General features: G+C 46.2%; 1 protein-coding gene across 18 annotated transcripts in view; it reads left to right on the forward strand.

Moving 5' to 3' along the window:
• Nucleotides 1-27,896, forward strand: part of MAPK8IP3 (mitogen-activated protein kinase 8 interacting protein 3) — a 90,654-nt gene extending 62,758 nt beyond the window's left edge. For 15 of the 18 annotated variants that reach the window (XM_061599279.1, XM_061599284.1, XM_061599278.1 and 12 more), the window contains 16 exons: nt 2,036-2,162; nt 4,078-4,173; nt 4,769-4,930; nt 6,445-6,610; nt 7,311-7,496; nt 7,993-8,179; nt 8,489-8,611; nt 9,415-9,495; nt 11,298-11,365; nt 12,673-12,821; nt 14,817-14,988; nt 15,924-16,037; nt 16,688-16,726; nt 18,924-19,106; nt 19,677-19,820; nt 22,736-27,896. In XM_061599279.1, coding sequence (XP_061455263.1) covers nt 2,036-2,162; nt 4,078-4,173; nt 4,769-4,930; nt 6,445-6,610; nt 7,311-7,496; nt 7,993-8,179; nt 8,489-8,611; nt 9,415-9,495; nt 11,298-11,365; nt 12,673-12,821; nt 14,817-14,988; nt 15,924-16,037; nt 16,688-16,726; nt 18,924-19,106; nt 19,677-19,820; nt 22,736-22,857 — 2,119 coding nt within the window. In that variant the 3' untranslated portion in view covers nt 22,858-27,896. The remainder of the gene's footprint in view (nt 1-2,035; nt 2,163-4,077; nt 4,174-4,768; nt 4,931-6,444; nt 6,611-7,310; nt 7,497-7,992; nt 8,180-8,488; nt 8,612-9,414; nt 9,496-11,297; nt 11,366-12,672; nt 12,822-14,816; nt 14,989-15,923; nt 16,038-16,687; nt 16,727-18,923; nt 19,107-19,676; nt 19,821-22,735) is intronic. The other 3 variants (XM_061599287.1, XM_061599297.1, XM_061599295.1) reach the window with 1 other exon arrangement.
• The last annotated feature ends 89 nt before the right edge of the window (nt 27,897-27,985 follow it).

Genomic DNA, 27,985 nt, shown 5'->3' on the forward strand with positions numbered 1-27,985 from the left:
AGCCAGGAAATGTTGAGTGTTGGAAAGGGGGCAGGGAAAACAGAATGATGGGAGGGGAAATGCAATGATCTTCTCGAGATTGGTTGGCTGGCTTGACCCCTGAACAGCAACATTTCTATTAGGGATGAGAATACACTGTTGTAACATTTTGTTGTAGGTCCCACTTGGTTTAATAGGTCCCAAGCTACCACCAAGCCCATCACAACCCTAATAAAAGGGGCTTAACTTGATTTCCACAGAGGTCAAGATTTTGTCCAAAGCACTGGGTGGACATATCACACCTCAGTGGAGATAGATAGATATAGTGCCCAGCATTGTTTGGGAATTCGAAGAAACAAAACAAATTCAGTTTTGACATCAGTGGTTAAAATCAGTGCAGTTTTCAAAGGTTCAGTCCGCCATCTTGATTCGAAATGGCGTCTGTAGTGAAAGCGGGGAGCCTTTCCCCGTCTGCTCTCACTGTCCTAGGAGCCATCTCCAGCCTTGGGCAGTTGATCCCAGCAAATCCTGGTTTGCCAAGGTTGTGCACGTCAACACCAACCCTGCAAGGTAGTACTGCCACCACCCTTCAACTGGTTAGCTACTCTGGGGCGAAGGGAACCCCAGAGTCCCCTTAAACACCCGAGCCTCTCAGGACCAGAGTCTGGATACACTCCTGGCCCCTTCTGAAGTCTTAGGTAAAAACATTTCTCTGTTACACGGTAGTTGTGGTCAAATGGCAAAGACTGAATTTAGGAACTGACCCCTCTCTCTGGAATAAACACACGTTGGTTTAAAGTAATTAACGTTTATTAAAAAGAAAAAAAGAAAAGCATAAAAAAGGTTACAAAAAGCAAAAAGGTACACACAAATAATTTGTAGCAGCAAATTGAATCCTAAAACCATACACCCAAATGGGTAAGGTATTTAGTAAAAAAGATAAAAGAAAGTTTCTTGGCACAAATCAAAATAACAAAGCTATCTGCCTTAGCTATACTTACAAGAGCATAGGATCTCTCAATGGATAGCCTTCTTCCCTTCAGGGAGTTGCAAGTCAAGATGTAAATGGAGCCACAACAGAACATCACCATAGGCAAGGTGGTGCTCCGAAGTGGGACACAAACCCAGAGTTCTGAGCCACCTCTTATGGAGGAAAATTCCCTCCCAGCCAGAGACAATTAACCAATTAACATTTTCATCAAAGGAATGAAAAAACGATGTTCCCACAGCACCTGGCGCCTCCTCTTGGTTTCCCATAACAAAGCAAGGAGTTTTACGGCCTTGACGGAACCAGGCCCCTTCCACTGATAAGAAGGTGCAAAATTACTGTAAGCTGGTACAGCTGTGTTGTAAAAATTACCAAGTCACAGTGATGAAAGAACATCAAAGATATAACTGCTTGCTAGCAAGCTAACAGGGGAGATGTCAAGGGGAAGAATTCCCCATATGGCTTTGGGAGTTAGCCATTTTAAATGCAGGCCAGGGTAAGGCTGGCAAGCTGGCATGACAGCGTCTACCTGTATCCAGCCATAGACAGAAACCTGTTCCTTAAACCCTGGAATCATCATTCAAATTCTGGTTAAAGTCAGTGCGGTTTTGAAAGGTTCTGTCTACCCTCTGGATTCAAAATGGTACCCCATTGTATCCAAACATAGACAGAAACCTGTTCCTTGCTCAGGAACCACTATGCCAAATTTGGTTAAAATCAGTGCATTTTTTAAAGGTTCACTCCGCCGTCCTGATTCAAAATGGCACTCCATTGTATCCCGACAGAAACCTGCTGCTCAACCTCAGGAAACGTCATGCCAAATTTGGCCACGCTCTCTTAAAGAGGTGTCCAAATGCATAGAGAACAAAGAGACCGAAAAACATTCCAAAATATATATATTAGATCTCCTTGGTTGACTGCCACAGCTTTGGTCCTGCTTTGCATGTATTTGTGACAGGACCTCAGTCTCTCTCTCTCTCTCCCAGTGCCATGGCGATGTTTCCTTGACCCTCTGCCTCTCACTTCTAACCATAGATTGAGAAGTAACACTCTTACATCTCTCCTCAGTGACTGTACGTCATCCGCACGCCGCGAGCAAAAGCGCGAACAATATCGTCAAGTTCGGGAGCATGTACGGAATGACGATGGTCGCTTGCAGGCCTGTGGGTGGAGCCTGCCCGCCAAATACAAGCAGGTAGGCCCCATTAGCTGAGAGTCAAGAGAGGCGAAGTTTAGGGTTATTGAAATGATGAAATTGCTTCCCACAACAACAAAGATCCTGAAGCAATTTGCATGAAGAATAAAATAAGAGTAATTAAAACACACATGCTGTAACCTCTGGGTACCACTGAAATTGCCAGTTAGCATATAAACTAGATAACTTTATAACGCCCGCATAGCCTATAATCATCAGTTTACATTCCTATTTGGATATATCGACCGCTTATACTAATCTATATGTTTAAATTAGAATTGATGGAATATTCTTATTGTTAATGACAGCTGGCAATGTTTTTCTCTTTCTTGTTATATTTGCAAATTTAAAAAGTAATTAAAATTCATAAACATACTAAAAACATTGGTCCCCATCTGCACAGTGAGTGGCTCAGGGGTTCCGTGCCCTGCCACCTGTGCAGCCGTGGGCAAGCTACATAGTCCCAAGGAGCCCAGTTGCCCCCAGCTGGCAGTTGCAGACAAGGAAGGGGCTGGCTTGTGCAGCTGTGGCAAGCTGGGCAGGCCCTAGCCAGCTGGGAGGACTAGCCTCAGAGGGAGGCCATGGTAAACCCCCTCTGAATACCGCTTACCATGAAAACCCTTTTCACAGGGTAGCCATAAGTTGGGATCAACTTAAAGGCAGTCCATATATATATATACCATTTTAAACAGCCCTGGCTTCACCCAAAGAATCCTGGGGACTGTCGTTCATTACGGGTACTGGGGTTGCAAGGAAACCCCTATTCCCCTCACAGAGGTACAGTTCCCAGTGATGTAACAACCAATCCCCTTCCCATGGAAACTGGAAGGGCAGTAAGCCTTAACTCTGCCAAAAATCAAGAGGGTTTTTAAGTTTGATAAAATCTATTATAATTTTGTGTTTCTTCTCTTCGTCTAATATGCAATGCAATCCTAGATATGTCTGTTTAGAAGCCCCATTGAGTTCAATGGGCCTTGCTCCCAGGTAAGTGGGTGTAGGATTGTGGCTATTGTTGGCAAACATGTATGCACTCCTATGCATGTTTACTGAGAAATAAGTCCTACTATGTCCAATGGAGCTTATTCCTAGTTAGTGTGTTTTAGGACTGGTCGTAATCCATTCTTTTTTGGCAAAAAGAATGAGATGCCGGTACTCTTATCTTGATAAAAGTGCTGTGCATGCAAGCACAAAATGGCTGCCATGGGCAGCAAAAGAAGAGGTGCTGATACTCCATACTGGTGAGTACTGTCACAAAAAGCCCTAGTCACAACCATTCAGCTTCCTATTCTGAAATTGCAGGAACAGTTGTTTCCTCGTCATCTGGGATTTTGGGGAGTTATAGAAACCTTTTTTGGGAGCAGGGTCCCAGCCAGGGAGCTATATATGAGCCAATCCTAATGAAAGGGGAATGTTTTAGCCACTAAGAGTACTTGTGCTTTAGGGCTGATTGGAGTCAATCAGAGTCAAAGGAAACGGGCCGGCCACTGAGAAGACTCTACTCAGTAGCTAACACACAGTCTCCCCTTTCATGCTGATTGGCTGCTAGGGCCATCTGTCATAGTGGCATGTGGACTTGCAAGAGGACACGGAGAACAAGGGAGACAAGGGCAAGTAGAAAAGGGGGCGTGGTGTGATCATCGTGAAGGGACCCTGCACATCTGAATTTGCCACTACAGTAGAGGATGTTTCCCATAATTTAGCCTAACATAATCTCTAGTAATCTGTAACTATATCTTCTATCTATACAGATATATTAAAAGTTTTTTCTCCTGGTTGGCCACTGTGGAGAGTAGATTATTGGACATGGTGGACCTTTGGTCTGATCCAACAGAGCTCTTTTTATGCTCTTGTGCAACTTGAAATCACATCCTGGTCATGAGTTGAACCATGTTTTGTCCTGTCCGCCCCCCAACAGCTGAGTCCCAATGGCGGCCAAGAGGACAACAGGATGAAGAATGTCCCAGTGCCTGTGTACTGCCGCCCCCTAGTGGAGAAGGACCCCACCATGAAGGTAAACATTGTGGATATGCAATATCTTCCCATTTCTTTTAGCAAAGATTTCTGTCTTGCTGAACATTGTATTGTGTTGTTGTGGCTGCTGATTATATTTGTCAGGTGCTTTATGCAGAAGAAAAATCTCAAAGTGACAACAAGATACAACACAACCAATAAAAGCAATTTAAAACCAGAAAATTTTTAAATAATACAAAATGCATAAAATGCTCATCCAGTAACACATTAAGAATAAGTCCTGTCCACTAAAAGATGAGCACCACCATAGGAGGCAACTTAATTAGCAAAGGCCCGAGTGAGCAAAAAGGCCTTAGCCGAGCGTCTAAAGACTGACAAGGATGGTGTGGGGCGCATCTCCCTGAAGAGGGCATCATCACTCTTTGCCGTGGAGGTGCTGTAATGCAGAGGAATTGGATCCCCCTCTGGACCATCCTCTTGCAATGGTTCTTTTGGGTTTGTGCGGAACTCTGGTTTTTTGTGGATACTTAATATTTTGCAACAAAGACACTGCAGGCACGTTTGGCACATGTGATGTGCCCCCCTCCCAAAAGCCCTGTACCTCTTCAGTCAAACTCCTTTCTTTGCATTTTTAGTTGTGGTGTGCGGCTGGTGTCAACTTGACAGGTTGGAAGCCTGTGGAACCGGATACAGGAAATGGACAGAAGCCAGATCCAGGCTGTGACCCTCTCACTTGTGACCGAGAAGTGGAAGGAGAAAGCACCAAGAGTAACCACACGTCTCCGGAAAAGAAAAAGGTTGGGAAGGAGAGCTGTCCATTTTTTTTTTTACCCTCTCCTGCTTATGGGTCGTAGCCAGTGTTAGGTCTACTCTGAGTAAAACTTAGTTGATATTTTTCATGGGCTGTATACAGAGCAAAGTAGCATGCTGCACTTAAAAGAAACAACCACAGGACACGCTTCAGTGCATATTAGTGTTGCGTTATGCTATGGTTTATTTGCAGGCTGCCTTTTAGCCAAAAAGCCCCCCAAGGCAGTTTACAAAGAATACACACAAATACAAAATACAAGTAAGAAAAAAAAAACCCAACGCAATTTACAAAAACGTAAGCCACAGAATCTTAACGTTTTAGATAAAGCAACAACAAAGGCAATTGCCAGAAAGAAAGAGCCGGGGTGAGGAGGCAAGGGCAGGTGGAAAAACTTGTCCCTTGATGGGCCCAGCCCAGTCTCACCTCTACAGCAGTGCCTCTCAGTTTGCAACTCTTCCTTATGAGGGTCCAGAGAGGGGGGTGGAGCAAGGCAGGCAGAAAAAGCTTGCCCCGTGATGGCCCCAGCATAATGCTGCACAGTCAACTCTATACACGTCGAATAAGCACGGTGAGTGCTGAGTTAATGAGGCATTTGTGGCTCTGCAGGAGGTATAAATAGTGGATTTACTACTGCCACCTGGGCAGCACGGGGGTGAGAGAGGGGCTACTGTACATTTTGAACAAGATGCAAATACCAGCCATGGGAGGGGGCAGGAGAAATCCTGATCAGGACCACAGTAGGGCAAAGAGTTAAAGCGCCCCCCCCAAAGGTGTGTCTTTCTCAGTTGCAATTTAGTTTTTTAAAAACAACAACACAAAGTTGCTAATAGTGTATATAACACCATGTCTTGTAGGGTCCTAAAAATAACATGAACGGTGATTATGGGTTATTTCCATCTAAGTTCCATCAGAGTAGACCTATTGAAATTAATAAATCTAAATTAGTCATGTTCACTAACTTCAGTGGGTCTACTCTATGCATTGAATATAACCAGAGCCACTGTTAATCTTCTGTTGCCTTTGATATGTTTTGATCATGTAGAAGCACTAGGGTGGGGATAGGGAATCTCAGCCCCTGGGGGTGAATGTGGCCCTCTAAGCCTCTCTGTCTGGCCCTCGGGACTCTCCCCAGCCACACCCCTTACTGGTGCTGTTTCTTACCCTCCTTGAGTGTATTTATTTATTTTGCCTGGCTGGAAGGTGCCCTTGAATTCTGATAATGCCTCTCGCTTCCCTAGATGGGGGGATAGAGAGGGATGTGTATAGAAACTCCCCTCCTGTACAAAGGTAAAATTTGCATCTGTTGCTCCACCCACTTTCCCCCTCTGCCCCCACCAACCACTGGCATGTGGCCTCTGGAAGGTTGCCCAGAAAGGAATGTGGCCCTGAAAAAGGCCCTCGGATTTTGTTGTGAATGTGCTTCCAGAACCCTGATGCCCACTCTGCTCTCTGTAATTCTGTCTCCCACACTTACCTCTCTGCTTTTCCTGTCTTCTACAGGCCAAAGAGCTGCACGAGATGGATGCCACATCCAGCAGAGTGTGGATCCTCACGAGCACGTTGTCTACGAGCAAAGTTGTGATAATCGACGCCAACCAGCCAGGCACAGTAGTGGATCATTTCACGGTCTGCAATGCCCACGTCCTATGCATCTCCAGCATTCCAGGTAAGACAAGACGGGGCCAGTCTGGGACTGGAATTGCCTCATCATAGTTGCCAAGGAGCTGCTTCCAAAGCTGGCAACTCTATTGGATCTATAAGGAAGTAGTCCCCTAGGATATGAAAGGATCCTGCAAGGCCCCAGTATAATTTAAAACCAGAGTTCTGTGCATGTTTGTGTTTCTACAGAAGTTTGAAATGTGGTACTGTTTATCTCAGCTTTCTTTTAAAATGGGGGGGGGCAATCTTTTTGCTCCCCACCCTGAGGGCTGAATGCAATAGTGGGTACTGGATCAGGGGCTGCACGTTGGCAGTGGGCCCTTTTCCCCTTCCCCCAGCCCCACTGTCACTCATCCACGCACAGAGGTACATATCCTCCCCGGTACCCTTGAAGGAGAAATTCAGTCCAGTTAGGATTTTGATCGCTTCCCATAAATCATCCCAAAACGATTTAAAGAATAAAAATACAGATAAAAACACTTTCAAGCTCAATACAGATAACAGAGTGGGATTAAAAATCTTCATTTAAAAGGTTTCTTGGGAAAGGAAGATCTTGAATATGTGCCATAATATGCAGAAGTATACTTTTAGCATGAGCATGGAGCATTCTGGGAGATGGCACCCTTTGGCCTGGCATGCTGGTAAGGCTGTTCTGCACAGATGTTGTATACACTGACGCAAGAGGCTTTCCTTTCGCTTCTTCGCAGCGGCCTGTGACACTGACTATCCTCCTGGAGAAATCTTTCTGGAAGGGGACATGAATCCTGAAGAGTCGTCAGGAACTGATGGCGTTTTGGCAGGCATCACCCTGGTGGGCTGTGCCACCAGGTGCAACGTGCCCAGCAGCAATTGCTCCTCCCGTGGAGACACTCCGGTGCTGGATAAAGGACAGAGTATGTCTCAGGTCACCATATGCAGTATTTCAGTGAAGAGCCGCTTCAGTCTTTCTCCTTTAAATATACCCATTTCACAGGTTTTCAGTAAAATGACTTCAGATTCTACGTCATGGGATAAACACAGATCAGTCAAATGACTCAATACATAATGAAATGATGATGTCTAAAAATAGCGTGCCAGTGTAAATAATTGGGAACATAGTGTGGGGGAGCAGGACTAGCACGCCTGTCCCTATTTCTTCCTCTGCAGGGTTAACATTGCACCTGAATAGAGCTTGTGTTTCCTTCTTTCATTTGTATGTGTCCAAGTAAGATATGTGCGGTTGCAAACATTTTCCTCATTGCCCAATAAGTTCCATTGAACGCTTGCTGCAGTTATCTGTGTTCAATGGTAAACTAATCAAACACAGTGGCTGGCTGCGCTTCTGATGAACTTCAACTGTTTCCTCTATAGCCTCTCTCTTTCCTCTTCCTTCCACTTTCCTGCCTTTAGATGAGGTGCCTGCGGTCAGCAACGGCAAGATCAATCCGTCCCAGTCCACTGAGGAGGCGACAGAAGCTACAGAGGTGCCAGAGAATGGCGTCAGTGAAATGGAGCCGGCCCAGGTCCGTCCGGGCCCACTTACAGAACACGTCTTTACAGATCCAACCCCAGCTCAAGCACCTACGAGGCAGAATAGGTAAGGGAATGCTGCATAAAGCCTGCCCCTGTCTATCCTTCATCCAGACAAACCAAAGATATTATCGGAGCTCAAGGTCACATTCCCAGCCAGGCAAAAACAGGCCAGTAAGGGGGCATGGCCTGGTGAGGGGGTGTGGCCTTGGCAGAGTCCCGAGGGCCAGATAGAAAGGCGTGGAGGGCCACAGTTGGCTCCCCAGGCCTGAGGCTCCCTATCCTTGCCTTATGTAAATGTGTCTTCGTGATATGTGCGATACGTTTCAAAATTAATTCATTAATGAAAGAGCGGTTGGTTGTTTTTTCTCCACAGTGAGAATGGACAGCCAAAGGTGGAGTCGAGCACGACGGCACAAGACCAAGAGGCAAATGGCAATGCCACCGGGGCTACCACGAGCGCTGCCCCCACCATGTGGCTTGGAGCACAGAATGGCTGGTATGGCTCTCTGGCCCCCCTGGGGTGGCTTGGAGACCCATCAGTACTTGGGCAAGGAGTGTTTGAAACAGCGAGTTGGGCAACCCCTCCCCACCCCAAAGCATCTCTTAGTGTGAGGGTGGAGAACCTGTGATCCTCCAAATGTTGTTGAGTCCCTACCTCCCCATCAGCCATAGCCAACAACATCTGGAGGAAAGAAGGTTCCCCAGCCCTGACTTAGAACGTGTGGGGAAATCTGCCTGCAATATGATTTAGTGCCAACGTCCACCAAAGGGTCATTGTCATTCCCCAAACAATTAGTTGTTGTTGGAGGTGGAGAGCTGGTTGTCTGGGGCCAGATGTGAGTAGTTTAGTCCCAGGTAAGTGAAGGTCAGCTTCCAAAAGCAGCAACCAAAGACCGGATGAGGAGGTAGGAAGTCAGATGGAGCAAGCTTAGCAAGGCATGGGGCATGCCATGAGACGCACTGCTCAGAACTGAGGGGCACCCTTCGAAGCAGTGGCTTTGGAGGACTTGGTAGGAAGCGATCGGTCCTTGGATGATCAGCTGACAGACTGCACAGTCAGGTGGTGGGACTGGAACAGCAGATCTTAGTCTGATCGTGTTGGTGGCACAGGAGGTAAAGTGCTGGAGCCTGGGGCTGTTGGGAGCCCTATTTTGAGATCCCCATTCCTCGTGTCTCCTTGCACGTCATCCAAAACCCACTTTGGTAGTTCCTTTGGCTGTTAATAATTCTCTGTCCTATGGCCCAGTGTGGTGTGGGATTTGGGGACCTTAACTGCCTCCATGAACTGCCTTTCCTCAGGTTATACGTGCACTCGGCAGTCTCAAACTGGAAGAAATGTCTACACTCAATCAAGCTGAAGGATTCGGTGCTGAGCTTGGTGTAAGTAAGAAATGCTGAACTTGGTATCTGTCTGGATCGATACATACATACATCTTGGACCCTACAATCAGCAGGTGAAGCCCTGTTACAGGTGGTGTAGCCACTGGGAGCTGCCTGGTTCACACTGCCATGTGATGGCCTTTTCAGTGGTGATTCCCCATTTGTGGAATGCCCTACCTGGTGAGGTGTGTCTGTCTCCCTCATGATTGACTTTCAGGACAAATTTAAAAATGTTCCCGTTTATCCAGGCATTTTATAGCTGAAAGAGACTGTTCTTGGCAACCCAGAGATCACTGGTTGAGAGAATGTATTTAACTGTTTATAGAATGTTTTTATGGGTGGTCCTCAACACTAGTCCTACTCCAAGTTGACCCATTGAAGTTAATGGATATGACTAGCTTAGGTTCATTCACTCCAGTAGGTCTACTCTAAGTAGGACTTAGTTGACTATGACCATAACTATTTAGAATGCATTTTAACAAAAAATGTTTTATTTATATGTTTCCTGCCCTGGGCTCCTTCGGGAGAAAATTGAATTCTTTCTTTCTTTAATTAATATCTCACCTTTTCTCCCAAGGGGGCCCAGGGTAGAAAGTGACAAAACACTAAAAAAATATTTAAAACAAAACATCTTTAAAGACATCTTAAAAGCAATTCCAAAGCAGATGCAGACTGGGATATGGTCTCTCCTTTAAAAGTCCTGTTGAAAGCGGAAGGTCTTAAGTAGGCGCTGAAAAGATAACAGAGATGGCACCTGTCTAATATTTAAGGGGAGGGAATTCCAAAGGGTTGATGCCATAACACTAAAGTTCTGCTTCCTATGCTGTGCAGAACTGACCTCCTGGTGAGATGGTATCTGCAGGAAGCCCCCACCTGCAGAACACAGTGATCAACTAAATACAGAGTAATAAATAATACAAACTTTACTACGGAGGTATGAGGTTTTTTTTAAAACTTGCTTGGCCATTCAGGGGAAGGACCATAGTTCAGTGGCAGAGTACATGCTTGGCAAGCAAAAGGTCCAGATCCTGTCCCTCGCACCTCCAGGTTTAAAAAGGATCAGGTAGTGGGATATGGGGAAATCCCTCTGCCTGACACTCTGGAGAGCCTTCACTAGTCAAAGAAGATAGTACTGAACTAGATGGTCCACCAGTCTGACAAGGTATAAGGCAGCTTCATAGATGAAGGGGGAAGGGCTGTAGCAGAGTGTAGAGCACACGCTGTATATTTCCGAAGGGCACCGGTCAGTTCCTGCCATCTTCTGTTCAGAGGGATCAGGGGATGTAAGAGATCTCTTCCTGAGACCCTGAATTGCTGCTGCCACTCGGAGTAGACAATAGTGGACCAAGTAGACAATCTGAGCTGGTATAAAGCAAATTCCCAGGTTTCATACTCAGGGCCTTGTTTGTATTAAAAATAATTATACATGGATAACCAATTTTTCCACCTAAGATATTTAAATTATGCAAATGAAGCAAATCTGTTTCTCGACCACACAGACCATGAAAAGCCTGGTCGCTGAATCTGCCGTTCCTGCCCCCCCAGCGTCACTACCGTCAGACATTTCAAAAGGCTTTGCTCACAAGCCTTAGGGGCTAGAAACCTGCCTTTTTTGTTGTTTTAAATTGAGAAAGCTTCGATTTCTCAAGACGCTGAATGTGTCACCTGTTTCCTGTGCTTCCATGGTGTGATCCAATAGAATTATGAAACTTATGCAATCCTGTTCATGTTTCTTTGCAGTGATATTGCATGTCACTGCCTTGCTTTGGACCTAATTTTTTTCCCCTCCCGTGTACATTCAGGCACGTTAAAGGACGTGTTCTCGTGGCCCTGGCTGATGGGACTCTAGCTATATTCCATCGAGGGGAAGGTAAGACCCAACATGGTGGGAAATGATGGAGCTTTGCTGCAAAGCTGGGGGGACAGGCCTTTTGTTAGGATTTGGGAAAGAGCTACTTGTGGACTTCAAAGGGTCATGCTTTCCTCACTTGCGAGCCTTCCTCCAGTTGCAACTAGCAGCTTCAGGGGTAGGTGCGGTTTTAATCGGGGCTGCAGGGGATCAAAGGGTTGAAGCTCCTCCTCCTGCATGCCACAGTCTGATCCAGATACCTCTCTATTAATTTTTTTAAAAACCAGGCATGCAGGGCAAACTTTGTGATAAACATCACACCTAGTTTGACCCTACAACCCAACTGGCAGAAGCTGGCAATTGGAAAATACTTAGTTGTGTTACAATGAAACTTGGAAAATCTCTGTTTTCCAAGGTACAAATATCAAATAGATCCTTGAGCTAGATTTTGGGCAATACTTCTCCCCAATCCAGCTGATGTGGGTGGAGGGGAACAAGAGCACTCCTGCTTTCCTTCCCCAACTGATGCACCTGCACCATCTCTGACATCTCTGTGTTGGCGCAGAATCCTCATTTGAACACAAGGCCCACGCATGTAAAATTCCGTGCATGGTGTGCTGGACTGCAGAGTCGATTACTGGGTACTGGGATTGCTTAAAATGGGCCTAGGAGCATTGGAAGGGATACATACAGGCTGTTTTCAAGTGATGTTTTCATGGTATCTGCACAGATATCTGGAGAGGTCAGACATGGAGCAGGCACATCAGGAAGGACAGGTGGGCTCCCACTGCCTGCATATTTGGGGGAAAGTATCATACAGTTGCCTTAAGTACAGAAGGTTGTGGGAGTAAACTGTCTCATTCCTTTGCTAGAGAGCTATTAAAAGCAGTTGTTGTCTGATTAAGAGGTGGTGCAATCACAGGAAGCTGCCTTATACTGAGTCAGACCATTGACCCATCTAGCTCAGTATTGTCTACACTGACTGGCAGCAACTCTCCAGGTTTTCAGGCAGGGATCTCCCCCAGCCTTACCTGGAGATGCCGAGGATTGAACCTGGGACCTTCTGCATGCAAAGCAGATCCTCTCCTCCTCAGCTATGGCCCTTCCCCACAAATTAATTTATTTGCTATATTCCGCCTTATCCCAAAAACTCGGGTGGGTGTCATAATTTCCAGTGTTCAAGAGATGACTGCATATACAACTCCTGGTACAGCAAGACCATCCAGAGTCAAACAGCTTCCTAACCATTCCTTCCTTCCTAACCCTTCCTTCCTAACCCTTCCTTCCTTCCTTCCTTCCTTCCTCCCTCCCTCTGTGTTTATCTGTAGATGGTCAGTGGGACCTCAGCAACTACCATCTCATGGACCTGGGACACATGCACCACTCTATCCGCTGCATGGCCGTAGTGTATGACCGAGTGTGGTGCGGCTACAAGAACAAAATCCACGTCATCCAGCCCAAAACGATGCAGATAGAGGTACAGGAGGGTGTGTGTGAATGAAGTCACACAGCATTGAATCCAGGGATGCTTGGCCAATCTCTTCATTGCTGTGCCGCTGTCTTATTGGGATGCTTTCAGACTCAAAAAGTACTTTTAGGACTGAATGGGTCCCTCAACACATTACTCAATGAAGGCTTTAGACCAGTGGTCCCCAAACCTTTCCCCCCACGGACCACTTGAAAATTGCTGGGGGTCTTGGCAGACCACTTAATGATTTTCCTGCCTGTTGTAGCAGTTGTGCTGTGCTGTGCTGGCTGCTGTATGGCTTTTAATTGAATCAAGCTTAAACCTCTCATTAACCTCACTGATAATCCTTTCCACTCCTTTCAAGTGCTTCCGCCCTTTGCCACTTCCAGTTTGTCCTGCTCGCCTTCCGGGAAGACTACCAGGTTCTAAGAACGGCAGGATCAGCTGCTGCACCCGCCGTTCACAGCCGCTGCTCCTGCTGTTCTTCATAGACATGCTACGGACTACTTGAATGAAGCTCACAAGTCACTGGCGGTCCACAGACCACAGTTTGGAAACTCCTACTTTAAGATTTTATTGGCAAGGCTGCAGCTGAAGGGCACTGTCATTAATTGTTCTCTGTTTGGGGTGAAGGAAGCATCCAACAGGAAAGGGTTAAGTCAGGATTTGCCAATGTGGCACCCACCTGCACCTGCAAAAGCCCACAGGATGCCCTCCCCTCTCCCCCCTGAAGGCAGGGTCCATGCTGCCCCTCCGATTGTATCCTCACAGCAACCCTGTGAGGTAGGTTAGGCTGAGAGATCATAACTGGCCAAATTAAAAAACTTCAGGGTCAGAGTGCTGAACTCTCAGCCTGAAACTCTTAACTAATGAAACGGACCTAATGGCCTCTTTCTTACAAACGCCTAAGGCGGAGGGTTCTCTGTACTCCCCTTTGTCCATAAGCTATCGAGAGTACTTACGTGGCAAACATTGTGGTCACCTCAGCTTCTACCGTTTCTGCCAGCGGTTGGTCTGAGATAGGCAGACTGTTGGTTGGAGATCCCAGCAAAGAATATACTTAGGTCTAGGGATATCTCAGGAAGATGAATCAGGAGCTCAACAACAGAAGATCTTACAACATTCTATTTCTTCTTTAACTTAATAGAACATAGCCAAGCCAAGGAACCAGAATTTCAGATCAACGCATCACATTACAGGGAATGTACACCAAAGAATACATGTTATACATCACATTACAATTATCTTCAACACAATCAGTAATGGAGTTCTCTTGCCCTTGTTGTGTGTGGATCAACAGCGGAGCAGCAGTCGTCTTATTTTGACCAGGCGTAACCAGCATTGGTGATATCTCTGGGGGGGCTGTCTGCCTTATATAGCCCTACTTATCACATGCTCCCATCTGTGAATCTTTGTACTCTGACAGTGTCTTCTGAACATGGATGCTGAATGTCAATGCAGCTGTAGCAGGCAAGACCAACTATCAGAGTACCCAGTTCCTCATCTTTGTTTACAATAGCCTCCTTTTATAGGAGTGTTCAAGGCTATAATCTTGATTCACAGTTGTGACCTACTTTATCTTATCAGCCTGAAGACCATTTGCAGGTGGGACTAGTTAACTAGTTTAGTTAAACTAATTAAGCTAGTTTAGCTAGTTTCCTGAATTGACATATAAAGCTGCGCACCTGATATTCTTATCTCTTTGTTTACTTACACACAGGAACATTGGCAGACTTCCCAGAAATGAGGAAAGGGGAGGGGATGAGAAACCTTTTAAAAAGTGGTTTGTTTTTCACTATACTGGAACATACATACCTTAACTTTCTATATATAACACTAGAGAGCTCGCAATGGGCAAAATCCACAAAAATAGAGAGAACCGATAACACTAAGATGATGTCATTTCCTGCACAACAACTGTCTAGCAATTAAGAGGGAGGTGGTTCCTAATAGTATGGAAATTGATGTTAAATTCCGGTTTCCTTTTCTCTGTGCTCTTTCCAGAAGTCCTTTGATGCCCACCCTCGCCGGGAGAGCCAAATCCGGCAGCTGGCTTGGATTGGGGATGGTGTTTGGGTTTCCATCCGCCTGGACTCCACATTGAGGCTATACCATGCTCACACCCATCAGCATCTCCAGGATGTAGATATTGAGCCCTATGTCAGCAAAATGTTAGGTAAGCAAAACAGCGGCACACCCTTTGGAGCAGGGTGGGAAGCCCTAGGCTCGTGGGCCAAATGCAGCTCTCCAGGTGCCTGTATCTATCCCTTGGGACTTTCACCAGGCCATGCCTCTGCCCCAGGTCACAGCCCTCACTGGCTATGCTCCGCATCCTCCTCAAGGGCCTTTCTCTGGCTGCAATCTGTTCTTGAACTGTGGTCGTGGCTCAGGTGGTACACCCACCCTGTACATTTAACTCACTATGGTACCACTTTAAAGAGTCACGGCTCCCTCCCAAAGAATCCTGGGAACTATAGTTTGTTAAGAATGCTGTTAGGAGTCTTCTGTTCCCCTCTTAGAGCTACAGTTCCCAGAGTTCCCTGAGAAGAGAGATTGCTATACCACCCTAGGAATTGTAGCTCTGTGAGGGGGAACAGGGGTCTCCTAACAACTCTCAGCACCCTTCACAAACTACAGTTCCCAGGATTCTTTGGGAGACACCCACAACCAGATGCAGGTTTATAAAATTATGAATGGTTCAGCGGGTAGAGAGAAATAGGTGCATTTTGCTCATAAAAGTAGAACTCTAAGACTGCAATACCATACGTTAGTGGAAATATCACTGAGCTAGATAGACCAAATTGTCTGACTCGGTATAAGTTGGCTTCTTATGTTTCTAGTCTCAATCCCTTTTTGAAAAGCAGCCAAAGCATGTGGGAACCGAACTGAATGTCTATTCTTCACTCTTTTACACCCTCCTGCCCATCTCCCAGCATGGATTTTTAGACTGTAAATGCGTCAGAGCCAGTATCTGTCATCATCACCTTGCTGGGTCTGGAAAGCTCCCTTTCCATTGATGGGTGCTGTTTAAAAGAGAATGAATAAACCCTATCTTGGCCTCTTCAGTGAGCTACAGTATCCTGACCGACTCTATTTGCATCCCTTGTCCAGGCACCGGAAAGCTGGGGTTCTCATTTGTGCGGATTACAGCGTTACTCATTGCTGGCAACCGTCTTTGGGTAGGGACAGGCAACGGGGTCGTCATTTCCATCCCTTTGACTGAGAGTAAGTGGCCTCCATTTTCATTTCTTCCACTGTTTGTGCTAAGGGTGGATTCTTTAAGACTGCCCCTTCGCCCGCTATAGGATGACTTTCCAGTCCTATGCAAGGGATCACTACACTCACAGAACAAGTTGACCCAAGTCCAACAGACTTGAGTTTTTTAAAGCTTGCATTCATGGAGCTCTTAATTCATTGCAGCGAAGCTTGCACACCAGTGATCCCTTGCAGATCATGCCTAACACGGGGACAAATCGATCTTTAGATGCATTTGCATGTTAACAAGTCCCATCTGCCATTTTTATAAAAAATGAAAAGGTTTGGAAGGCATGATTTTGAAAGAAGAGGTAGCCTGGTGGGGTGCTTTGCCACTCATCATTCCCCCCTTATTTCCTGACACATAACTGCTTTCCTCTCTGTGTGGTGTTAGGGTACACGCATCTTCAGTGCCATATGCAAAACTCAATGTAGATTAAAATTCTTACTATACTTGACAAAGCTACTACCCAAGACTTTCACACTTCTACAATATGTTTTTCATGAAATGTTACAGCTTATGGTGTTTCTCCCAGTAACTGATGTTTTCTTCTCTTCCCCAACTTGTGGTCTCTCTTCCCATTGTTCCCTTTGTGCCCCTACTCCTCTCTTTGTCCTAGCTGTAGTCCTCCACCGAGGTCAGCTCCTTGGGCTCAGGGGTAAGTCCGAGACCTCTTTCCATCTAGGTTCCAGATGCCTTCCTGTATCTGGTCCACTGAGTTCTTCATCCCTTTTATCCATCCACTCCCTTTTCTCCCTTTGGTTGTTTATTCATTCATCTCTCTCATTTTCAGTTGAAATCGCTGAGAAATGTAGTACTAGAAACATTTTTGTAAACATATGTTTGGAACATTGAGCAGACCATCACTTATGAAGGCTGCATTTGCATGTTAATGCTTCAAAACCTTTAAACTGTTTTCCTGGTGTCTCTTGTTGAAGGAAGGTGATGAAGCAAAAGTATGGCCAAAAGCACAGGAAGCTTTTTATTTTAGCTTCACATAACCCATAATGCTCTTTAATTCCTCCTCAGTACTCACTGAAAGGTTATCTATACATTTAAGGGAAAAAAACAGTATCACCCTCCTGGGATTGTACTGCTTCAGAAGACAGATTGGAAATTGCAGGTGAGAAAAGTGACATCACAGGCACTGGCAAATCAGTGCTTGTGGGTTTCCCCCATTCCAAACAACATGTTAGGCTATTCATGCATTTGAAAAGCCAGTTAGTCAATCAATCTTTCTTGATTATGGCCAATGAGCAGCATAGAAAGCATTAAAAAAACAGCATTAGATATATTGTCCAAATGCATAAAATAGAACAAAATTGGATAAGATAGTCTATTATAGAATAAAAGTATATATGTGTTTGCAGAAACATTACAGACATTTTGTTAAAATCACAAACTCCAAAAGGAAAGGTATAGGATAGCTAAAATTAATTCTTGACAGATTTTACCTGCTACTGCACAGAATTTAGCTACATTGAGAGGAGTAGCTTCATTTTGATTGAAGAGAATTTGACATAAAATGCATCCGGTCGTCCTGGCAATTTCAATAGGAGATACCAATTTTTAAAATTGCATAAATCTCGCACTTAATCTTTAAGACAGACACTTTTATTTTGAAGAAAAGGTTCCAGTCCAGATTTGGTGCTAGATTCCTGCATATAATCCAACTTCTCTTTGGATGCAATTTGCCCCCCTTTTTTGGGGGGGGGCAGTAAACAGCACTTTAGGGGACAAAAAGCTGTAGGGGGTGGATTTTCAAGAGGAAACTGACGCAGGAGCACTTCCTGGATTTTTCTTCAAAATACAAGTAGCCAATTTAAGCACACTTTTTCAAGTACATGAACAACGTAGCATGTAGCTTGACCCTGGGTCAATTTGAAAAAACTGCAGAATAGCTTCCCAGAGCTTTCTCTGAGAGAGGAAAAAACTGAATGCAATGAAGCCACTTCCAAATAGGGACAGGGAAGAAATTTGATTCAGTTCGCATTTAAAGGTGACATTTTCAAATTCACACTTTTTGAAATGATATGTGAACCAAAACATAGCTATCCTTCGAAATTTTCACTTCTTTGAATTTTGCAGTGCAGTTTTCCAGCCAAGTAACGTGTACAAAACTGCATATACTAAGGTGATGTGTGAGTAGCAATGCATAGAAAATACAATAGTGCTGGGAAAAACAGAAGGGAGTAGAAAAAGAGGAAGGCCAAACAAGAGATGGATTGATTCCATAAAGGAAGCCACAGACCTGAACTTACAAGATATGAACAGGGTGGTTCATGACAGATGCTACTGGAGGTCGCTGATTCATAGGGTCGCCATAAGTCGTAATCGACTTGAAGGCACATAACAACAACAAGCATTATATTAAGCAAAATTGCACACAAGAATGTGTAAATTAGGAGAAATTTGCACTAAAATGCAGAGGAACTTTCATGAGGACTTTTTTTTAAAAAATCAGAAACTGATGTGGAAATGTGGAGAACCAAAATTAAGATGACCAAGAAACCAAAATTGACATATTCGTCCATCCATGCTTTCAAACCAGCTGCATATCTTTCTATAAACGTTACATCCATCTTTGCCTTTAGAAGTCTTTGTTCATGGAGCTATAATTCCCTGGGGAGAGGGAATTCACTTATGCATATAACCCATCGTTCTCTGGGGGAGAAGAAATTCATGGCACCAATGCTTCCTCCTAGGATTATTAAACCAGTTTAACCCTGTGGTGCAGACTTTATTTATTTATTTGATTTATATCCTGCCCTTTCTCCCAGTAGGAGACATGCCCTTTACATTATTTCCTTCTTGTTGCTTGCTCTTGATGTTTTGGTCTTTTTCTTTGGTCTCAGCCAACAAGACATCCCCAACATCTGGAGAAGGGAACCGGCCTGGCGGGATCATCCATGTGTACGGCAGCGATGACAGCAATGACAAGTCTGCCAGCAGCTTTATCCCATACTGCTCCATGGCTCAAGCCCAGCTCTGCTTCCATGGTCACCGTGACGCCGTCAAATTCTTTGTCTCTGTGCCTGGTAAGCAGAATATCTTTGCACATTCCGTGGCTACACTTGCGTGATGTAGTGCGATGCCAAGTGGTTTCTTGCACAATCCAACGGTTTATGAAGAATTCTGAGGCTGTTTCCAATCATCTCAGCTCATGCAATTCCAATTTAATTAAGAGCTGCGTGGCCTGGGAAGATTCTGTACTCTGTAGCAGGGGTGGGGAATCCTTTTCAGCCTGGGGATCACACCCCTCCATGTGTCTTTGAAGTCTGATCATATCCCTCACTCGTCTGGATGGAGGATAGAGGGGTGTGTGTGATTGCATATGTAGAAGCTAGCCTACTGTACAAAAGTAAAATTTGCATTCATTGCTCCACCCACTTTTGCTCCAGCTCCACCCACCACTGGCATGTGGCCCTCAGAAGGTTGCCCAGAAGGGAATGCGGTCCTCAGGATGAAAAAGGTTCCCCACTCCTGTTTTATTGATTTGCTGTTTGTTAGAAGAACCCCATGCTGCGAGCCGCTTCCAGTGGCCTCTTGCATTAGGTTCAAGGTATCTAGCTGAGCTCCTCCTCCTAGAAAGCTCTGGTTTCTTTCAGGTAACGTTCTTGCCACGCTGAACGGGAGCGTGCTGGATAGCCCCTCCGAGAACCCCAGCACGGCCACCATCGAGGCGGAGGGGCAGAAGCTAAAGAACGTCCTGGTGCTCAGCGGCGGGGAAGGGTACATCGACTTCCGGATTGGTGAGTTCTTCCACAGATACACATATCTATACACTCATCTTCCACAGCAGCTGTGGGTAAAGCTCAAACTAATGTGAAGGGAGCGGGGGGTAAAGCAGAAATCATGCCTAGGGCTTTGGGTAGGCCAAGCAAGGATTTTTGGATTGCAGGACTTCTTACAATCAGGAGGCAGAACCTCCAGCGGTGTGAACAGAGTGTCAAGCACCTCTGAAAGTGGGTAGTTCTGCCTGTTACGCAATCTTCAATTAAATCTTTTTTAATGTTTAGGCATGCCTCCAGTTTTTAATTGGGAAAAACAAACATGCATGGCTTGGCTATGAAAAGTTTGGGAAACACGGAAGCCACATCTGCAGCATCCATTTAAAGCTGCTATATTGTTATTGTTAATAACAATAATAATAATGATAATAATAATGATAAATTCCCCCATCACTACTATTATACCACTTTAAACAGTCATGGCTTCCCCTGAAGAATCCTGGGAACTGTAGTTTGTTGTTAGGAGACCCCTATTCCCCTCACACAGCTACAGTTCCCAGAGTTCCCTGAGAAGAGGGATTGGTGGTTAAATGACTGGGAATTGTAGCTCTGTGAGAGAAATAGAGGGGCAACTCTCAGCACTCTTACTAAACTACAGTTCCCAGGGTTCTTTGCAGGGGGAGGGAGCCTTGACTATTAAAGTGGTATAATTCATTGCTCCACCCAGTTTTGCTCCGGCTCCACCCACCACTGGCATGTGGCCCTCAGAAGGTTGCCCAGAAGGGAATGTGGCCCTCAGGATGAATGTGGCCCTCAGTGCTTTACATGTATGGTACAGATAGGCCCTGACTTGGGTCCTCTTGTGGCACTGTAACAAATGGTGGCAGCGGTGAAGAGAATAACAATACCAGTATTCAGAGTCTCTGGGAATACTAGTATTGGGACGTTACTGGTGGTTGCCTAGCAGGGGGATCTGTTGAGATCTGTGCTAGAGCGGATAGGTAAACCATAAGAGAGTGCGGTCCGGACTGGTAGAGTCCCTGGTGGTGCCTAGAGACAGGCAGTAACCACGAGCAGGTAGGAACCTGACGGGGAGAGCCAGGGAAGGACGCATCACAGTCCTCTTGTGGCAGCATCTCCCTTAAAGGGCTGCAAGACGTGCTTGTGATTGGGCTGTAGTGTTCTTTCCAGCTCAGCCAAAGAACACCATGGCAACTAGGTAGATGCATGAAGCAGAAGGGAAGTGAATGAAATTAAGGCAGGTAGGTGTTTGGGTTTTTGTCAGACAGACTGAACAACACCTGAGCTGGTGCGGCTGTGACTGTAGCTCTGTGGGTAGAGCCTGCTTTGTATGCACAAGGTTCCGGGTTCAATTCCTGGCATTTTGAGTAAAAGGATCCAGTAGCACCTGACAGGAAAGATCGTTGCCTGAGAACTGCTGCCAGTCAGAGTAGACAATAATGAGCACAATTGGCATTTGACCTCAGGCACCCCCAGCTCCACTGTTGATGAGCATTCAGTAATTATGTGTGCAGAAAGCATGCGCGGAGGTTAGATAATAATGTATGCTGTTTATTGACCATTCATCCTGATCTGTTTGCGTGGAGGTTATAGGACTTCCCATCCACTAAGTGTCACCCGACACGTTCTAGTGCATTTCCCCATCCTTTTCCTCATTACAAAAAGTCCATTTTTTTGCCTGTGCGCTCGTTGTGGAAGAGCGCCAGTGCGCTTTAATCTACTTTAACTGCACAAACCTAAGTTTGCCGGTACGCAGTTGAATCCCTCTAGCAAAACAGGGGCAGTCTAGAAGGGACCTTGGGATGAGGTAAATTCTTATTAGTCAATATCAACGACAGTGGGAGTTTTCCAGCCCTTGTCAGTAGCAGGTGCAAAGGGCCCTGATTCTGACTGGGATTGTGGCAGGAACAAAAGGTGAAAGCCACACACGCACCTGCATGCCATAGTCACCATCTGGCTCAAATACCACCACCCTGTGCCAGCTAAAATCAGTCTTACAGCATCAGACATCCTATCTTGTTTGGCCTTAAGAGAGTCATGTCCCAGAAGTGCTGGTTCAAGCCTTTTCTCCGCCACGAACATACTAGATCAGCCTTTCCCAACTAGTGGGCCACCAGGTGTTGTTGGACCACAACTCCCATCAGCCTCAGCCAGCATTGCCAATGGTCAGGAAAGATGGGAATTGTGGTCCAACAACATCTGGTGGCCCACTACTTGGGAAAGGCTGTACTAGATGAACTGATTTACTTTTTAAAATGTTTATTGTATTGGATTGATGATTGTATTTTAGTATTATTTTGTTATTCATTGTATTTTTATGCTATTTTATGTTCACCGCCCAGAGAGCTATTGCTAGTCGGGCGGTATATAAATTTAATAAATAATAATAATAATAATAATAATGGATAAAAATGATACAGGTCTAAGGCTGGTGCAAGGATTGTATCACAGGAAATTGGCTTATACTGAGCCAGCCCTGTGGCCCATCTAGCTCAGTACCGCCTATACCACTGCTCTTCAACCTTGGGTTCACAACTCCCATCAACCCCAGCCAGCTTAGCCAATGGCCAAGGATGATGGGAGTTGTAGTCCAACAGCATCTGGGGAGCCAAGGTTGAAAAAGGGTGCTCTACACTGACTGGCAGCAGATCTCGGGGGTTTCCGGCAGGGGACTCTCCCAGCCTTACGTGGAGATGCCAAAGATCGAACCTGGGACGTTCTGCATACAAAGCAGATGCACCACCCCTTCCTCACCTAAGAATGCATGCAAAGCACGTGTGGGCATCTAAAAGTGCTGTGTAAATGTTATGTGTTATTAACTGCCGAGCGGCTTGTTTGGTGGGCCTGAGATGAGCAGAGACGCTTCTGTGACCTCCCCGCTCCTGTCCCATTCATTGTACAAGTTCTCTCAACAGGAGATGGAGAAGACGACGAGACGGAGGAAAACGCAGGGGAAGCCGCCCAAGTCAAGCCCATTCTCTCCAAGGCTGAACGGAGTCACATCATCGTGTGGCAAGTCTCCTACATCCCCGAATGAGCTCCGCTTGTATCTTTTTTTCCTGCCAGTTATAACTTTCTCCCTCCCCGACCCCCACAACTCCCTGAATGCCAGTATGTACATACAGAACTCCTGCATTTTTCCTACTCTTGGGAAACCGAGCCCTAGACAACCGACCGCAGCAGCTCCTGCACTGGGTGGCGGCTCCCTTCCTCTTCTAACCGCCAAACTCTCGCAGCTTTCATCTTGGGCTTGTGCGCATTCCGAATTGGCCGGGTTACCTCCAGCCATCCAAAAAGGAGAAGAATCGTGGCAGTGAATTCCCACATCCCGCCCGGTGAGTCAGGCAACGAGAAGCACAGGCAGACCAGACTCGGCTTGGAAGAGCTGGACGAGGTTTTCGGAACAGTCCCTTCCCTCCTTCCCTCACCCACCTGCATGGAAGAACCAAGCTGCTTACTGGCTGTTCCACCCCTCCTTTTGCCACCACGGATGGCTTGCATTGGTCTTCAAGCCAGTATGAAAGAGATGGTTTCCATCTTAACAAAGCAAACATTCCAATCCTGCCTCCTTCACTGTCTCTGTATGGGACCCACTTGTGGGGGATTATCTGGGATAATTTGGGAGTGGTCGGGAATACAAAATACACACCGAAAGGGTGTGTGGATGTGTTCAGTAGGACTTTGGTATGACAACAGATCAATCGTGGGACGTTGATACCCAGAGAATGGACTGAAGGCTCGTGATGGGCTTCTGCTTCCGCCACTGAAGCCATTTAGATCTGGGCTCGGGCACTACCCTGGATGGAAGACCTCCTTTGAGAGAGTCCAGTTCTGAGTTCCTTGGAGGAAGGGCGAGGTTCAGACATAAATTTAATATACAATAATCCAGGCGAGAGGCATTTTTGGTAGACCTGAAAGTGGGATTATTACCTCCAGTCCTTGCTCCAACCCTTTGTAGTAATGAGTGGTGTGCTGACAGAGAGGGAGGCGACGTGTATGCTTAGCAGCTGTGTAGAGGGTAATCGGGAAATCCTTTGCCTTTGAAACACTGAAACGCCACCCAAGTGTTTGTTTTTTGTTAGAGCCGGTCTGGGTTCATTTGCCCCGTGTTGTTCTGTGGGGGCCAAATTGAGGCTTGGGAGTTGCATATGGCTCTCCAAGTATTCAAATAAATCTTGCAGGCAGTTCGAGATGGAGACTAGGCCCCTACTTCTCAGTGACACATGTTGAAGCCAAGGGAACTTGAGTGGGACTCGGGAGATGGAGCAGAGAGGTGTGTGCCTGGAGAGGATGGACCAGGGAAGAGAGGAATCGAGGCAAGGGGAAGTCTTTGGTTCTTTTGTAGGTAGCAGCAAGAGAGAGGAAGCAGAAGCAGAGATGGTCCAGAGAAGTTGTGAAGGCTGGTGGGGAAAGGAGAAAGCAATCGTGGCATGTGAAGTGAGGTGCTGCCACTGTACCAGCCTCCCAGCTGCAGCAGCGCTGCTGCTCACTGGGATGGGGCAGGGGAGTACCAGGTTGGCGGCTGGTAGGCACACACACTTGCACCCACTACTAACCTGGTGCTCCCCTTCTCTTGCCACCACCCTGCCCTGCCGAGTGGCAGGGCCACCGCAACCAATGCATCCCGTCTCACGTGGCAGTGCCTGGGAATGGATTGTTACTTGAGATGAAGTTGTAAACAGCTGGGCCTCTGGGGTATACGGAGGTTTCTGCAGTAGGCAGAGGCTGATGGACTTGGCTGTTTCCCAACCTTAAAGTTTGTGGAAGGAAGCAGCGGGGAGGAACCCAGAAATGCTAAGTGCTCTTATGTCTTATTGAAATCCCATAGAACCTTTCCTGTTTTAAGTTTCTTTAAATGCCTGGTTTTTCAGAGGGAGGTTAGCCTCCCTTAGAGAGAAGGACAGGGATGGGCCAACGTCCTGACAGTTCTTGGGCTGAGCCAAAGCCGGAAGTGTGCAGGTGTCCCTTTCTTTTGTGTTGTTTGTTTTTTGCATCCCTCATCCCCTCCCTGTGGCCCCATGCATGTCTTTTATTTCTGCAACATGCCAGAACCCGGTCCAAGAGTTTGAACATCACAAGGTGAACCACTGGGTTTTCTTTTGTTTTTTCTCTTACTCCATAGGTGGGGGAGACTCAAGCAGTAGCTTGACGGTTCACTGGCATTCAGGGTGTTAAGGGTGCTGGGAATTGTAGTTCTTTGAGTGTCTCCTAGCAACCTCCAGCATTCTTAACAAACTACAGTTCCCAGGATTCGTTGGGGAAGCCATGACTGTTTAAAAGTGGTATATGTATGGTGTGGAGTCTACAGTGCAGAAAACCAGAAGTTTCCTGAGGCAGTCTCCCATCACAGTGAAGGCTTCAAAGCCAGTTCACACAAGCCACTGTTTGAAAATGTAGATTGAACAGTTCCACCTATAGTTTGGTATGTATGGGGGAACAGGTTGTGTGAACACTTGCCCATATCCACTCACTTTTATCAAGCTGCAGCTCAACCTGCTTTCACAACGACCCAGGAAGCACATGACTTGGGTATCGTATCACATGGCCACCATGACACACACATCAAATGTTGCACAACTCCATTTCTCTACCCCCTGCTAGAAGTTGGGCCTGTGAATTAGTCTTGGGTACAAGGACCCACTTTGTTTCTGGTTTTATGTCACTTGCTTACTTAAAGCCAACCCAAGGACAGAATGAACAGAGCTCAAAGAAAGAGAAAAGATGTGCAGGTTTCCCTACAGCAAACCAAGATGAAGGAAAAACTAACCATGGAAACTAGATGAGATGTTACGTGGTGAACCTCATGGGAGGGGAGAGTGTTGACTGGAGTGAGTCAGTGGCACTGACCTTTGACCCATGATTTGTCATGGAGAACGGGAGAGAGGAAATCTCGACTAGAGGAACATCCAGGATGGTGATGTGGTTGTCAGTGTAGTTTGAGTTGAAAGAGCGCAAAAAGTGGTCCAGTAGCCCACAGCAAGGTTTGGAATCAAATACGGGTTATCCTTTATTCACGACAAGAAATATAGTGAACTTCACAGAGTGGTGAGAGACACCAGAGCTCAGTGGTAGAGCATCTGCTTTGTATGCAGAAGGGCCTGGGTTCAATCCCTGTCATCTCTAGTTAACATGCAAAGGCCTCTTCCTAAGACCCTCGACAGCCACTGCTAGTCAGCAGAGACGCTGCGGAGCAAGATGGATAATTCATCTCAACTGCCGTAAAAGGGACTTCTTAGTTTCCTATTATTTATTCCGAGAAGAGATTCTGGATGCTGTCATTTCTAGTTTCAGATTTTAGACCACCCTTACAACTTGCCCCAATAGGCCTGTCTGGAAGTGACACGCTGGAGGCAATGATTTCACTTTCCACAGTTGCCCTTTGTTACGTACCGTGTCACAAGGACATTCCAACCCTGTTGGATTAGATTTCCTGTAAGCAAGGGGGGCAAACTTCTGGCCAGCATTGTTAATAGGAAAGGGGTTTTGTTGTCCAATTATGAAATGCCAACGCATCCAATCTATTTTCTAGACTAGTGGTGAAATCATAGTGTGCAGTGCTAGGAGGAAGACTGGAGCTCTGGCAGATAACACTGTAGTTTTGAGTGGGATAATGAAAGGGTATCAGCCAAGGTGTGATCTGATTTACTGCTCACCTGGGCCAAGTTGGTGAGTGACACGACTAATCTGTTCTGCCACGTTTTTCCTCTGTTGCTGACACCCCAGTGCGTTGGTCACCTAGTGGGCTAGAGACCAAGTGGAGCTCCTTCTCTCTTCTTTCAAGAGCAAAAGACATAACCAAGCTAACTCCTTTGTGCTCGTCCCAATAACAAAAGAGTGAAGCAGATCTCTCGGTGCTTGTTCTAAAGAGGGGAAGAGAGGTATCTGGGAGGGCAACGCAAGGGGAAGGCCTGCGGCTCAGTGGTAAGAGTATCTCTTGCATGCAGAAGGTTCCTGGTTAAAAAAACCAAAACAACCTGGGGGCTCCGGTCAGGGCTAGGAAAAGTGCCTGCCTGAAATCCTGAAGAGCCGCTGCCGGTCAGACCAGACAATATTGAGACCAATAGACCAATGGTCTGACTCAGTATAAGGCAGCTTCCTATGTTCTGTTTGCAAAGGGCGGGAGGAGATGAACGTGGCATGGAGAGCAACCTGACAGTAGGAACTGGGGAGAGAGAGGAAAGCAGACCTTTAAAAAGTGAGAGCGAGTGGTCAACTACTGCTCAGTAGTGGTGCAGTTAGATAATTTTAGACTGGCCTTAATGGGCTTACACCCCACCCTGGCTTTAGATGGTAAAGTGTATGCAAGCTGCATGGAGTGGGGGCGGGGGTCCTGCTCATGCTGCTGCGTAGGGCCCCGGACCTCTGCCCTGAAGCCCTGCCCCTGCAGCGCCACCGCAGCTTAGACAGCAAACGCAAAGAGTCCGCAGAGACAGCGTGTGCCATGGTTCTAAAACTGATCTACCTGTTGCCAAAACAACCCCCCTGAGACTAGGATTGCTTACTCGTGCAGAAATGAACCAAGGTGTGTTTGGGTTTTTTTTTAAAAAAAGGTAAAACTGCAAAGTTTGTGATGCTCCCTATAGTTCTCAGTTCCCAGCATTTACTCGTCAGAACACTGCATGTCTGCCTCCCCTGCCTACAGTTAAATGCCCAAAGAGCCTTTCAAAGTTTGAAGTGATGTTTTCCTTGAAAAGAAGCACATGTTCATTGGGTTGTGGAGGGGGGGTGTAGAACATATGGGAGGAAAGAGGCACAGCTAAGGGAGAAAAGAGGTCCCCAACACTGTGCTCTTGACTCCCTTCAATAGCTGCTTGCCTTCAAGGTGAAAGCTGATTTGACTTACAGACACCTCCCCGCCACATCTTCACTGTGATGTATGTAAAGTTAACTTGTATGTTATAAAAAAAGGATTTTTTTTAAAAAAAGTGTCTTAAGGCCTGTCAACTCTGCCGTTTTGGTCTGACGATGTAAAGAGACTGCTGTATGAAAAAAAAACCCCACTCTCCTTATGCTCTGTCCCTTATACGCTAATCAAACAAAACGAACCATATCTGTTCTGTATGTAATAAAAAAACAAAAATGTGTTAACATCCCAGGCTTGAGACCGTTGATGAGCAGACCAAAAGGGTGGGATTTTTAAAGCAGCTGTCCTGTAGTAACTAACG

This window comes from Rhineura floridana, chromosome 17 (assembly GCF_030035675.1).
Source record: "Rhineura floridana isolate rRhiFlo1 chromosome 17, rRhiFlo1.hap2, whole genome shotgun sequence".
NCBI lineage: Eukaryota > Metazoa > Chordata > Lepidosauria > Squamata > Rhineuridae > Rhineura > Rhineura floridana.